The sequence below is a fragment of the Tachypleus tridentatus genome, chromosome 7 (genome assembly GCF_004210375.1).
Source record: "Tachypleus tridentatus isolate NWPU-2018 chromosome 7, ASM421037v1, whole genome shotgun sequence".
NCBI lineage: Eukaryota > Metazoa > Arthropoda > Merostomata > Xiphosura > Limulidae > Tachypleus > Tachypleus tridentatus.
This window is the reverse complement of record NC_134831.1, coordinates 39,095,895-39,108,638: the sequence shown is the minus strand read 5'-3', so window position 1 is coordinate 39,108,638 and position 12,744 is coordinate 39,095,895. Positions and strand designations below refer to the sequence as shown.

General features: G+C 33.4%; 1 protein-coding gene across 1 annotated transcript in view; it reads left to right on the top strand.

The window, feature by feature from the left end:
* LOC143257657 (1-phosphatidylinositol 4,5-bisphosphate phosphodiesterase epsilon-1-like) overlaps window positions 1-12,199 on the top strand; it is a 92,096-nt gene extending 79,897 nt beyond the window's left edge. Inside the window, exons 30-39 of the mRNA XM_076516700.1 lie at window positions 19-177; window positions 698-800; window positions 1,446-1,642; window positions 1,894-2,025; window positions 3,354-3,548; window positions 4,691-4,747; window positions 5,024-5,176; window positions 6,258-6,473; window positions 7,341-7,428; window positions 8,267-12,199. Of these exons, the coding sequence (XP_076372815.1) occupies window positions 19-177; window positions 698-800; window positions 1,446-1,642; window positions 1,894-2,025; window positions 3,354-3,548; window positions 4,691-4,747; window positions 5,024-5,176; window positions 6,258-6,473; window positions 7,341-7,428; window positions 8,267-8,493 (1,527 nt within the window). The 3' untranslated portion in view covers window positions 8,494-12,199. The remainder of the gene's footprint in view (window positions 1-18; window positions 178-697; window positions 801-1,445; window positions 1,643-1,893; window positions 2,026-3,353; window positions 3,549-4,690; window positions 4,748-5,023; window positions 5,177-6,257; window positions 6,474-7,340; window positions 7,429-8,266) is intronic.
* The last annotated feature ends 545 nt before the right edge of the window (window positions 12,200-12,744 follow it).

Here is a 12,744-nt window from a genome sequence, read left to right as displayed (position 1 = left end):
ACATTTTCTCCTTGCCAGATTATTTCAGGCCAGTACGTTTGCCCAAGCACTTACACAGGAAGTCCTCAAGTAGAAGTGGAAGTTATTGGGATTCCTGTGGATGCAAGCAGACAAAAAACAAAACTTGTGCAGAGAAATTCTCTCAACCCAATATGGAATGATATATTTCATTTTAAGGCAAGTGGTTCTGTAACCTCATTGTCATATAATGTCTTATAACAGGTGTATAAGGGGCCAGTTGTGTCACCTGGTTATCAGAGGTTTCAGATGGTTTTCATTTGTGTTATGGGATTAACAAATGTATCATGATTTTTTTTAAGTTTCCAGTTGTGTTACAAGATTAACATATGTATCAGATGGTTTTCTAGTTTCCAGTTGTACCCCACAGTTGATGATATGAAAAAAAAACAAAAATATAAAAGGGCAAGCCCTCTGAAGATTTAATGCAAAACTAAATAAGTTAGACAATAAAATAGTTGGTGGAAATGATAACGATGTTATTATTTGTTTCTTTGTTTTGTCTACTGTTTGTTAAACATTCTTTTTTAAAATGTCATTTTTCATAAATTGAGAGTAAAACGAATATTCATCCTACATATGGAAATTGTTGGTTATTAGGAATTTAATTATTTTATGAGCTGCCCTATAGGAATGATCATTGATAATTAAAATTAGGATTTGCTTGGGTTACTTGCAGGTTACCTTCAGTGAACTGGCTTTTTTAAGATTTTCTGTGATTGATGTAGGAACGAGTCACGTGACCTCTCAGAGGGTCATACCTCTCAAGTGCTTGAAACAAGGCAAGTGTTTATCATCTCAGTTGTAGTAATCTGTCTGGTTAAACATAATACCTTGGCTGTTGTTGTTGACATATTGTAATTTTTAATACTAATTTTTCTTTTTTACCATTCACAGTTACAAACACTAGACTGTTTTTTTAAGTCACTTAGATATAATTTCAGTGAAGACTTACTTTGTTTCATGTCTCAAGTGTTGTCTGACTTGAACAGAATATCCAGAGTTTGGTGGAAATAACTATCTCTATTAACAAGTAAGATCAAGGTCAGTAAGCAAGGAAAGAAAAACAGTTGAAATGCAATATACAGATTAAACCCAGAAAAGTTTTCCAGGCCTTTTAAAATTTTGCTCGAATAGTAAAACTTTATTAATGTAATTACAAAGTTAGTGTAAATATGATTTACAATTAATTAGTGAGGTTATCTTAAACGTTTTTTGTTCTATGAAGGATTCAGTATCACATCCAAAAATCTTCCACAAATAAAAGAATTATTCTACTTCTTTTCCAGTGATAAGTTCCAAAGTTCTTTTAATGTCAGTGTATGTGTGTTGATTAAATATCATTGATATTGTATATTATTATTTATATCTCTTGCTTGAAATATCAGATGCTACTGGTATTGAAGTCTGCTCTGTCTTGTGTTTAGGGTACCGACAAGTTCGACTGAGAAGCCCACAAAATCAGCCGTTATACCTTTCCACTCTCTTCATTCATTCAGTCTGGGAAGAAGAAGGACTAGAACTTCCAGGAGGTAAAGAAGAACAACCAGGAAGTGGAAAGAAAGTTAAGAACAAAGTTAAGGAAACGCTGAGTGCAGATAGCGGAAAGAATGATTTAAAAGAAGTATGTATCAGAGTCTGTGTGAGAATTTGTAAACACCAGCTAGCTTAGTAGGTTTAAATAGTCAAATTAAGTCTTAACCACAGGTGTTTGAGCTACTTAAAGTTTAATTCGTACTTGTCCTTATAACCCAACTGTTTCTATTTATAAAGATAGCCAGTAAGTAATATTTAAATGTATATTAATGAATCATCATATTTTACATTACAGCAACAGTATTAATGTAAATAATTTCAAATGGTTAACTTTTTAAGGTTACAAGTATTGGATCAGCACCTGTGAAGAGAAGGATGTTCTTTCTTATGGTTCATGGAGTTCAATCTGAGAAGTCCAGTACAATATTGAAGATCACTCAGGAGAGTACAACTCAGGAGGTTATTGGTCAGGTAATATTCTGTTTTCAACATTCATCTGTTAAATCAATGTCCTCATCAACTTGCTACAAAAAATGATAAGTAACGATTATTTCGTGGTTGTGTAACAACCAACCCAGTGCTGAAGTGATCATTTTGTGACTGCATAACATTTAACCCAGTACTTAACATTTTAATTTTATCACTATATCAAAAGTTTGTATCACTATTAGCATAAAGTTACACAACTTTCTATCTGTGCTATGCCTACCATGAGGCTTGAACCCATACATTTTAATTATACTGCTCTCAAATAAACTGCTAAGCCATTAGGAGCAACACAATAAGTAAGTCAATGACTACGTAATAATTCTCTTGTCATTACTTTAACAAAAGTAAATTACTAGTTAAGTGTGATGATTTTGTTGTTATTAATATCTTTAGAACAGGAGAATGTTGCTCATTAATCTTGTTATTGTGCTATCAAATGTTTCTCCTAAACTTATATGTTCATTCTTTTGTGTATATCCACATCTTCAGATTTCTGGTAACCAGAGCTAAACTGACACCATCAAATAAATAACATATGGTTGTGGTCATATTTACTAGTTTCATAAAAGAAATGTGGTCATCTTGTTGTTCTTTATCAAAAGTACTTGAGGTTCTTGGTTGTTAAATTCAGCAAAACGAACTCAATTTTAAAATTTTAGGATTTTTCTTATATTGAAAGTAGTGACACCATATTCACATTGTAAGATCGGACTTTCTGATATAAATTATTACTTAAATCTGGAGAGACTTTTTATTATAAATTATTGTTTAGATTTGATTGGACTTTCTAACATAAAGTATTCTTTAGATCAGATCAAACTTTTTAACATAAGGTATTGTTTAAGTTAGATCAGACTTTCTGACAAAGTATTGTTTAGATCAGATCATACTTTCCAAAAAAAGTATTGTTTGTTTCTAATCAGGTTTTTAATATAAAGTATTGTTTAAATAAAATTAGACTTTCTAACATATTGTATAGTTTAGATCTGATTAGACGTTTTAACATAAAGCATTGTTTAGTTCCAATCAGATTTTCTAACAAAGTATCGTTTAGATCAGGTCAGACTTTCTAACGAAAAGTATTGTTTATTTCCAATTAGATTTTTTTAATATAAAGTATTGTTTAAGTCAAATCAGGCTTTCTAGCATAATGTATTGTTTATATCAAATCAGACTTTCTAACGTAAAGTCTTGTTTAGATCATGTCAGACTTTGTGACATAAAGTATTGTTTAGATTAGACTTTTTAACATAAAGACTTGTTTAGATCCGAGCAGCCTCTCTAACCTAAACTGTTGCTTACATGTCTAGGCTCTTACAAAAGCCAATAAATCTCACGAATCGGTGAATGATTATGTTTTGATTGAGGAAGTTCAGAGAGGATGGGATAAAAGACACTCTGAAAAGTCTACATCGCAACGCTTTCTTGACCCAAACGAGCGCCCTCTAGAGGCCCAGGCTCACTGGCAGGGAGAAGGGCGATTCATTTTGAAGAAACTAAGTGATGTATGAAATTTTCTGTTTGGAATATTTAACTGAGTAAAAGAACGAAAAGCGTTATTTTGTAGTCTTGACACGTTTCACAGTTAAATAAAGTACTTTATAGAAGACAGTTATTGATGTGTGCGTAAAATATGAGATTTAGACAACGATGGCTGTTACTTAAGTGCCTTGTTTTGAAACTCAGACGAGTGTGATTGTTGATGAAACGATTTTGATATTTTAATGACGAGTTTCTTTTAGCTTGTCAGCTGTGAAGTGAAAGTTTTTAACAAAACGTTATTCGGTTTACTAAAATATCTTATAAAGTAGTTCATGAAGTTAGTTTGTTGTCAAGCGCAATGCTACACGGTAGACTATTTGTGTTTTGCCGACTACGAATATAGATAGAAAGCCGGTGTTTAGCGTTGTGAGGCTTCAGACTGTTCGCTTCGTTTCGGGATGGGATGTACGCCTGAAAATAAAAAATGTTGTCAGGTTGTAGGAATATTGTCCAAGTCGAAGATTTCAACTATGCGAAATTTAGTAAAACAAGGAAATCCGAAATGCTTTTAAATTAAGTAAAACAGGAGAAACCTTAAAATAAGTGAAATAAGGAAAATCGAAACCCTTTAAATTAAGTAAAACAAGGAAAGGATAAAGCAACAGTTGTTAACGAGTAATAAAGCAATTTTCAGCAAACTGTTTACAAGATTAATTTGTTGTAAATATCTATAATTAACCGCCATTTTTGTATCCGCATAAAACCGTTGTTATTTACAACAGCGAGGAAGTTTTCATTTTGTATTCCAGCGTATTTTAACCTACACATACTGAGGAAGTTTATTTTATATAATCGGTTCCTTAGAATAAGCACAGTTGGAAAATACAAACGACGAACAATTTTGTTGTAACAGGAATGAATTATTGTAGCACTTTTAAGTTTAAATCTCGGTGCTGCTTATGTCCCTGGTACATTTTAGGAACGTGGAAAGAAGTTTCCATTAATAACTGCACTTTTAATTGACAAACATTTTGGCCATTCTGTATGTAATTGCTGTTTTCGTCACATGTAATCTTTTTAAAGAGACTTTCGGTAGTTCAAACTAATCACTGCAGTTTTACCAGTGTGTCCTTATAAGGTTTTAAAAGTGATGCTCTATTTGCAGGACCCCAGTACCAGGGCCTGGGTGACGACAATACGAAGTTCATCTAAAAAAGAACAGGTAAACATTTCAATTTTACAGTGATGTTTTCTGTTAACGAATTAACAAAATGGAAATGTTAGATAAACAGTGAACTATCAGACTTTACTTGTGGCTGGCGTTTCGAGGCGTAATAATTTATCCAAAATGTAGTAGAAACTTGAACAAACTCTTCCTGTAAATAAAGACGAATGAAAGGTAAGGAAAGTTCATGGAACCTCGTATATAGTTCATTGTTTGTTAATCTATTGATAAAACACAAGTATGATGTTGTTATAAATAATTTCCTCTTTACAGAAAAGACGAGACACAGAACTTACTGATGAACTTCACGACTGGGGAGAAACAGAAGAAATGTTTCTGGTCTGTGTTTACAACGTGTCTCCAGAACAGCCCTACGCCATCTTGAAGGCTCCTATCACAAGTACTTCGCAGGATATCATTGCACAGGTGGGTGTCGCTAGTGTATAAAACACAGTATACAGCAAAACTACAAACCCAGTGTGAAAAAGGCGCCTAATTTTGTTACCGTTAAAACTACGGTAGTGCCTTCACCTCAACTGTGGCAAAAAAGCCTAGTGTTGATGGGTTTTTCTTTATCAGATAAAGCAACGGTCATTGAAGCGGAGTCATGATGATAAACACTCATACATATAAAATGAATGGGAAAGTTCTTGACAGGGTTGTGCTTTAGGATCAACAGTATTTCACGTCTAGGAAAGTAATGCCATTAATAACAGTGTTCATGATGGAAGCTGGCTATGGACACACAGGCCTGCCGTATATACTTCAAACTTGACATATAGACCTGTCGTCTTTAACACACACTTGACGACTAGACAAACACAAGTCGTACTTTTTATTTGATAGATTGTTTAGGCAGAGTATTCATGATGAAACTTTGTAGAATGGACGGCAACTGGCTGTTGTGGAGACACAAATGTAGAGGATGACATTTCGAAAGTCTTCCGCCTTTCGTCTTTAGGTCAGTCTCCACAACAGGCAATTGCCGTCCATTCTACAAAGTTTCAACAAGCCTCATTTTAATTTTACTTAAAACCATTTTTACTCATGTCTCCCTTTCTAGTGAAGCTAATTAAACTCATTAAATTATATGAAATGCAGAGTAACGTTTGGAAAGTAGCGTAGACACCTGACTTGTGTGTAATGCACATTAACTCATGATGTATTAAGTCGGGGAAAATGAATCATGTAATCTCTCATTCCACTAGCCGTCGATAGATGGCGAGCGTCACGTTAATAATATTCAATTTTTAGTAATATGTAAAAGCCGCCGCACGTTTTGTTTTACTATTAATAATAATCTATCTTCTTATTATAGTAACTACAGACAGATATTAATCTTACCAACTTAATTTTCATAATTAATGATATTAGTATAAAAATTTTCTGACCAGTCGTATCATTTTAATAATAATGAACAAATTATTTTATTTCCTGTCACTTTGTTCCCTATCCATTATATACACACATTTGTTTCTCAAGTGAAACTAAATTATATTTTGTCCAGGTTCTTGTCAAGGCTCGTCGAATGGAGGATCCGGCAAGTTTCGTCCTGGTAGAACAAGTCGAATATCCCCCGCTAGATGACAGCAGTCTCTCTGGTCCAGTCCGCCGTCAAGGAATGCAGAAGAACCTACGAGTTTTGAGTGATAACGAAAATGTCTACAAAGCGCAAGCTCGCTGGAAAGCCAAGGGTTGGTTTGAATTAAAGAAACGTGATGAGGTAAATTTTCATTGGTTCGTCCTCAGCACGTTTCATATTAGCTATTCTGTGCTTGCCATTTCCCATTTCCGAGTTGATAAACCCCGTTATACTGCAGCCAATTGTGTTCTTCAAGGAAACTGCTAATTTTGATAGGCATTAAGGAAAGACGTGGTGTCATTCTGGAAAATCTTTTGGCATTGAAGCTCTGAAGTAGTTTGATAAGTTCTTAAAAGTTAATATGAGAAATTAGTAAGTTTACAATTTTGGAGTAATGTCTTGGTTCCTTGCTGCATGTAGCTAAATTTGAAGATTTTCGCAAATAATCAATTTTTAAACTTTCGATTTGATCAGCTCTTTTAGATAGATCTACCAGAAAACCATCCAACTAAAACAAGATAGAAACAAAACACTTTTCTAATGAATCGAATAAAATATTGCGTTTGAGCCTTCTCAGTTTAAACGTGTTTTAATAAAGGGACATTTATGTATTAACAACGTAAGAATCTATTCAAACTTCGATATTTAACTTCAATACCAATAATTTTGATTAACCGTCTTCACAAAAAGCCATTATTAAACTGTGTGTGTGTGTGCCTGTTTACAGACATAAAATCTTATAAATTCAGTTCTTGGCTTAAAGGAAAAAGAAGTGGTAAAAAGTTAGATTATTCTTTTGTGAGGTCACCTGGTGATAGCTGTTGAAATGTGCTTATTTAATCAGTTTCAGTGTATTTCCGGTTGTTAGTACTAGTTTTGATAAATTTGACATCTTCTTTTATCAATCAACGACCTGGTACAAAACATTTGTCAACCATTTTACAATGTTCGGGAAAGAACCAGAACCAGTTCCACCGTATATTAATTGTAATTTTAATAATTCAACAGGCCTTGCACGTAAAGAAAAGAAATGTCGGGACGAAATCCGGAAGTTTGTCAAGACTTGGGAGACTACGGAGTTCATCCAGAACCAAAGGTAGACATTCCGACATAATATTAAGAAGTGTTAAGTGTGACATTTTAGTTCTATTACTAACCGATCTTGGGTCTTTATGTTAATGCACAAAAGTAGCGATTTTTGTCATCTGGAATGACTTTTTTACCAGATTATATAGTGATAAGTCCATTTTTATTTTTATATGTAAAAAACCTGTTGCTATTCACTTAAAGGTATGTACTGTTGATAAAAAGAACTTTTTTTAATTAAGTTGATTTGGATGAGGTAAATGTTTACTTTCATTAAATAAAGTCAATTTAAACTTTCTTTTGTTGTTTTTAATCAAGAAAATTTTATTATTTTAATTAATTTCCTACAAACAAATTAAATATTTGTAAGAAACTAATAAATATATATTAAACTACCAAAGATGTGTTGGATAGAGTAACATATAATATAGAACCTATCTTAGATGCAATGCATAGAATAACATATAACCATCTTTAGATGTGTTGGATGGAGTAAAACATAACCATCTTTAAATGTGTTGATTGAGTAACATATAACTATCTGCAGATGTGTTGGATAAAATATCATACAACATATAACCTTCCTTAGATATGATGGTTGGACTTAACTATAACCGTAATTAGATTTGTTGGATAGTGTAACATATAATTATTTTTAGATATATTGGATGGAGTAAAATATAACCACTTTTAGATGTGTTGATTGAGTAACGTATAACATCTTTAGAAGTGTTGGATAGAATTAATTGTAACCTTCTTTAGATATGGTCTGTAGAGTATCTTATAACCTTCATCAATTTCTTTCGGATAGAGTAATCTTTAACCTGCTTGATTTTTGTTATTGGTAGATTCTGAGAAGTCGTCACCACGACACCTACCTTTATCATCAGAACGTCATATCAAAAGTATGAACGATTCTGGAACTTCCAAAGAAGACGTTGACTATAAACCACCGAAACGGGTAGTCCATAGTGAAGGTGAAACGATCTCTGACGATGACGAATGCAAGGATGGCATTTCTTCTATATCCAAATTCAAGAGGATCTCATTTAGAAAACTCAAAGCGTGGAGGTGAGGAGATGCGGCCCAGATCTTAAGATCTCTGATATTACTGGTTTTAACTGGTTCTTCTGGTCAACAGCAAACTGGGAAGAATTCCTTGTCCCATGTGTTTGACAATCTTTTGTTATATCTAGTCACCCTCACTCACAGTAGTTGATCACTGTTTTATTCCAGTATGTCCACACCATCGTGCCCAGTTCAGTTGCCAGAAAGTCTTTAGCTGATGCCCTTTTTCAGCTTGACTCTCTATAACTGTACAGTTTGTATTGGTAAGTTCATGTTGGTTGAACTGTCTTCATTCTACACTTTGTACTTCCTACTAGTCACTATTGGAGAGAGCCATTGTCATTGTCCACACCACTAGTGGTTTGCACCAGGTCTATGCACGTATATGTGGCCTTCACTTCGGGAATTATTTAGTTATTTACTTTATTAATAGGCACTCTCTATTTCATTATTTAATATACTCGCATAATCATTTACGCCGCGTGTTTTTTCCTAGTTATTTTCGGTATCGAATCAGGTTTCACTGGTTATTCAAAACCCTCATCTGTTATCACCTTCCTTTTTATCATACGCTAAGGTCGATGATGTGACCAACTGCACCGTTTCGTGCTTCCTGACCAGATATGTTAATTGTTAAGATGTTTATATTTGTTACTGAAGTAGGATTCTGTGTATATATGTCACGACTATGAACTGTGTTTTTTATAGTGTGTTAGCAGGTAATGACGGGGAATAAATGTAGATACTCTTTTTAATTTCACGTCATGCATTACTTATAACCAGGTCTTCTCATGTCGTACCTAGTCTATAGCTACGGTTAGAGTAGTCTATAAGAGGTGTAACAGTGATCTTTATTACTTGATAATTATTCGTGATTCTATTTCCACAGCTAACACTAGAACAAACAGCTCGCTAAAACTATTCCTGAAATTGAAATATTTTGTTGTCTCCAGCACGGCACGAAATGTAGAAGCGATGAAATGTGCTAAACCTCCAGGAATATATGTTTAATAATCTACCAATACTCTGTACTATTCTCCAGGAATATATGTTTAATAATCTACCAATACTCTGTACTATTCTCTGACGCGAGAAGGAAACACATCGGGTCTTATAAAGTATCCCCCTACCTTTTTGTAGATATGTCTTTCGTCTTGCTGTATATGAATGGTTGGTTTATTGCGATTACAAAATGGAGAAAGCAGGAAGTACGCTGTTAATGTATTGTTGATAATATATGAAAAATAGTTTTTCTTGTTGAGCTAAAATATATGGCCGGTATTGTTTCTATAAACTGTAAATTTTTACGGCAGTTTGTTTACTTTCACGTATGACAACTCGCTTATGTTAACAACCTCAACCGTGTGCGTTATCTTGGTTTTTCTGTATTATTTTCATGTTGAAATGTTAAAACAACGTGTTTTGATTGTAAATTATCATATTTGTCACATTAATGTAATATATATGAGACATTGTAGTTTTCTCTTTCTATAACAGAAAAAGGTTTTTAAAATGACAAACAGTTATATGGAAACGTCATTCTCGCAGAGAACGTTCTCATGGTTGTGGTCCCTTTGGCAGATTTGTGTTACTTTATTAACAGGTTTTAGAACAGATGTTTTCTTTCTTCCGTAAAACTTTTACCACCAAATATTTAGCTAAATAATTTCAGTACTTTGGGTAAACCAAGTGTAAGAATCACTTTTCAATTTGTGTTAATAATGAGAAAAAAGAAAAATTAAAAACGAACGGAAATTATCGTACGTTAAAAGATTTCAAACTTTTGGGAAAATATAAAATTTAAATGGAAATACAAGAGTAAGAAAGTACAGAATAAAATACCAACTACCAAACACAAACAAAACTTTCTGTCAATTACAAAGTAACAAACTGGGACCGTTCTAGAAGTAACGAATTCAGGTTTTCTAATTAAAGAGCTTTCTACGCTCGTGTTTAAGGATTTAAATCTAATGGTTAAATAACGTTCTACGTCTTCGGTTAATAGTTGAATGATTTGGAATGTTCTAGTTGAACAACTACTGCAAATAAAACTAATTGAGACCTAGTCATTGTTTTTTTTTTTTTGCTTTTCTAAGTAGCTGTTTCAGTCTATTTTATGGACTAAAACTATGTGCATACTTACAGATTCGATGTATGTGCATTTGGGAAAATATACGTACTAATTAGAGTTGAAACATTCATTTTTGGAAATGTGTGTCTGTAAACGTAATGGTTTTCTCTTAACCACAGGCCTGATTCTCTTTCTTATTTCTGTTTTTTATCATTGTGAATTGTGTGAAAATATAGTTACCAAAGAAAGTATTATATTACTTCTACAATTATTCATGTTCTTTCGTGATTGCATCTTCTATTTCTAGTCAGCGTTCTTTGTACAGCAAAAGCAAAACTCTTGTCGGTGAAACATGGTGAAATAGTATGTGAAAACCTGCATATCTTGAAATAAAATCGTAGATTTTAAAGTAACGACATCTACCGTGTGCTTATTAAACTTACAGATAAAGTAGGGTTAAGCTTAAGTTGAGCGTGTGTCAATGGTTAACGTGCAACCTGTGGTTCTGATGGATTTGTTTTTGGAATTTTCTGCAAAGCTACACAAGGACTATCTGCGGTAGCCGTCCCTAATTTAGCAGTCTAAGATTAGAGGGAAGGTAGCTAGTCATCACCATCCACCGCGAACTCTTGGGCTACTCTTTTACCAACGGACAGTTGGACTAACTGTCACATTTGTGACGCCCCCACGACTGAAAGGGCGAGCATATTTGGTGTGACGGGGATTTGAAGCCCTGACCCTCAGATAACGAGTTGAACGCCCTAACCATCTGGCCATGCCGGGCCGTATCTGAGGAGTCAGAATGCGTCCTGACTTTAACTTCATTATATAATTTGCTGTAGAGAGTCCTTCGTCGTAGTAACATTATTCATGTACTAGCTATGTGTCTCAGAAGTGATACTAAACGTTGGTATGAAAATAGTCTGTATTGAGTATAAGTACTCTCAGACTGAAGTTTCATCTCATAACTATAACTTTTCTCCTGCTGTCATATTGAAAGCGTTTCTTATATTCAACAGATGTACAACTGTACATTTAGAGCCGTATCATCAAATGATACATTTTGGATACTTTAGAACAAAATGTTTTAAGGCCCAAAATGGCAATCCATCGTGAAGGTCTCAGAAAGTAGTACCAATATTAAACTAAACAAGACAATATCCTATAGTCAGTTTCGGAAAAAATAACATGGTTTCATGTAAGGACAGGATATTCAGCGAACTCCCATTTTATATGTGCTTTTTGTAATCCTTGAAAAATAAATACCTTGACAGATACAACTGGAAACTATAGCTTGTACTAAAAACCAGGTTAAATTATATAAAAAACAACAACAGTTACCTGACGTGTTTATAGATCAAATAAAACTCTTAAACGTTAATATTTACTAATGAGCCTTTCGATAATCGTGAAAGTTTACCCGAAGAAATAAAATTAACCTGGAAAGGAGTTCAAAGGTTACGATCCCAGAAAAACCTATTAACATATATATATAGTTTGATAGTTATTAGCTATGGTTTAAATCGCACTTTTAACGATATTTATAATACCTTTTAAATACTTGTATAACAGGACGAAGGTTTGAATGGTAAAGTGAAATAAAGTACTTTATTGGCTTTTCTAGTAGAAAAACCTCAGTTTTCTTTATCGAGCATGTGTATTTATATAACTTTAAATCTGAAAAAGTTGCCTAAACTACAAAGAAACCAACCACATCAAAAACAACAAAGGAAAAACAATGGATTTTGCATAAAGGTTTAAGATTTTAATATGTCAAAACGTTGACACTTCTTTATATTTTGTTTGAATGAGTCTATATCAAAATCCAATGTTTCATCAAAACACCAAGAGGTAGTTTCGTAGGAACTGTATGCTAATAAAACTGTTCATTTCTAGAAGTAGTATCCTAGCCACATCCCATATGGAAATACGATATTTCTCCCAAAATTAAAAGTAAACTTATTATTTGATGTAAATTTTAAAAACAAATTCGGTTTTTATGTAAGAAATATTGACTCTTATTGCGTTATTTATTTGTAATTATAAAAATTAATCCATCAAGACTTTTAAAGGGTTAAACCTTTCTGTTTTACATGCATTTAAAAAAATCCCTTCTACCATTAAAGTAAAGTATTATTCAACATCGTGAATCTTCCCAATGTTCTGAAAGTCGCTTGGATCTTTGTG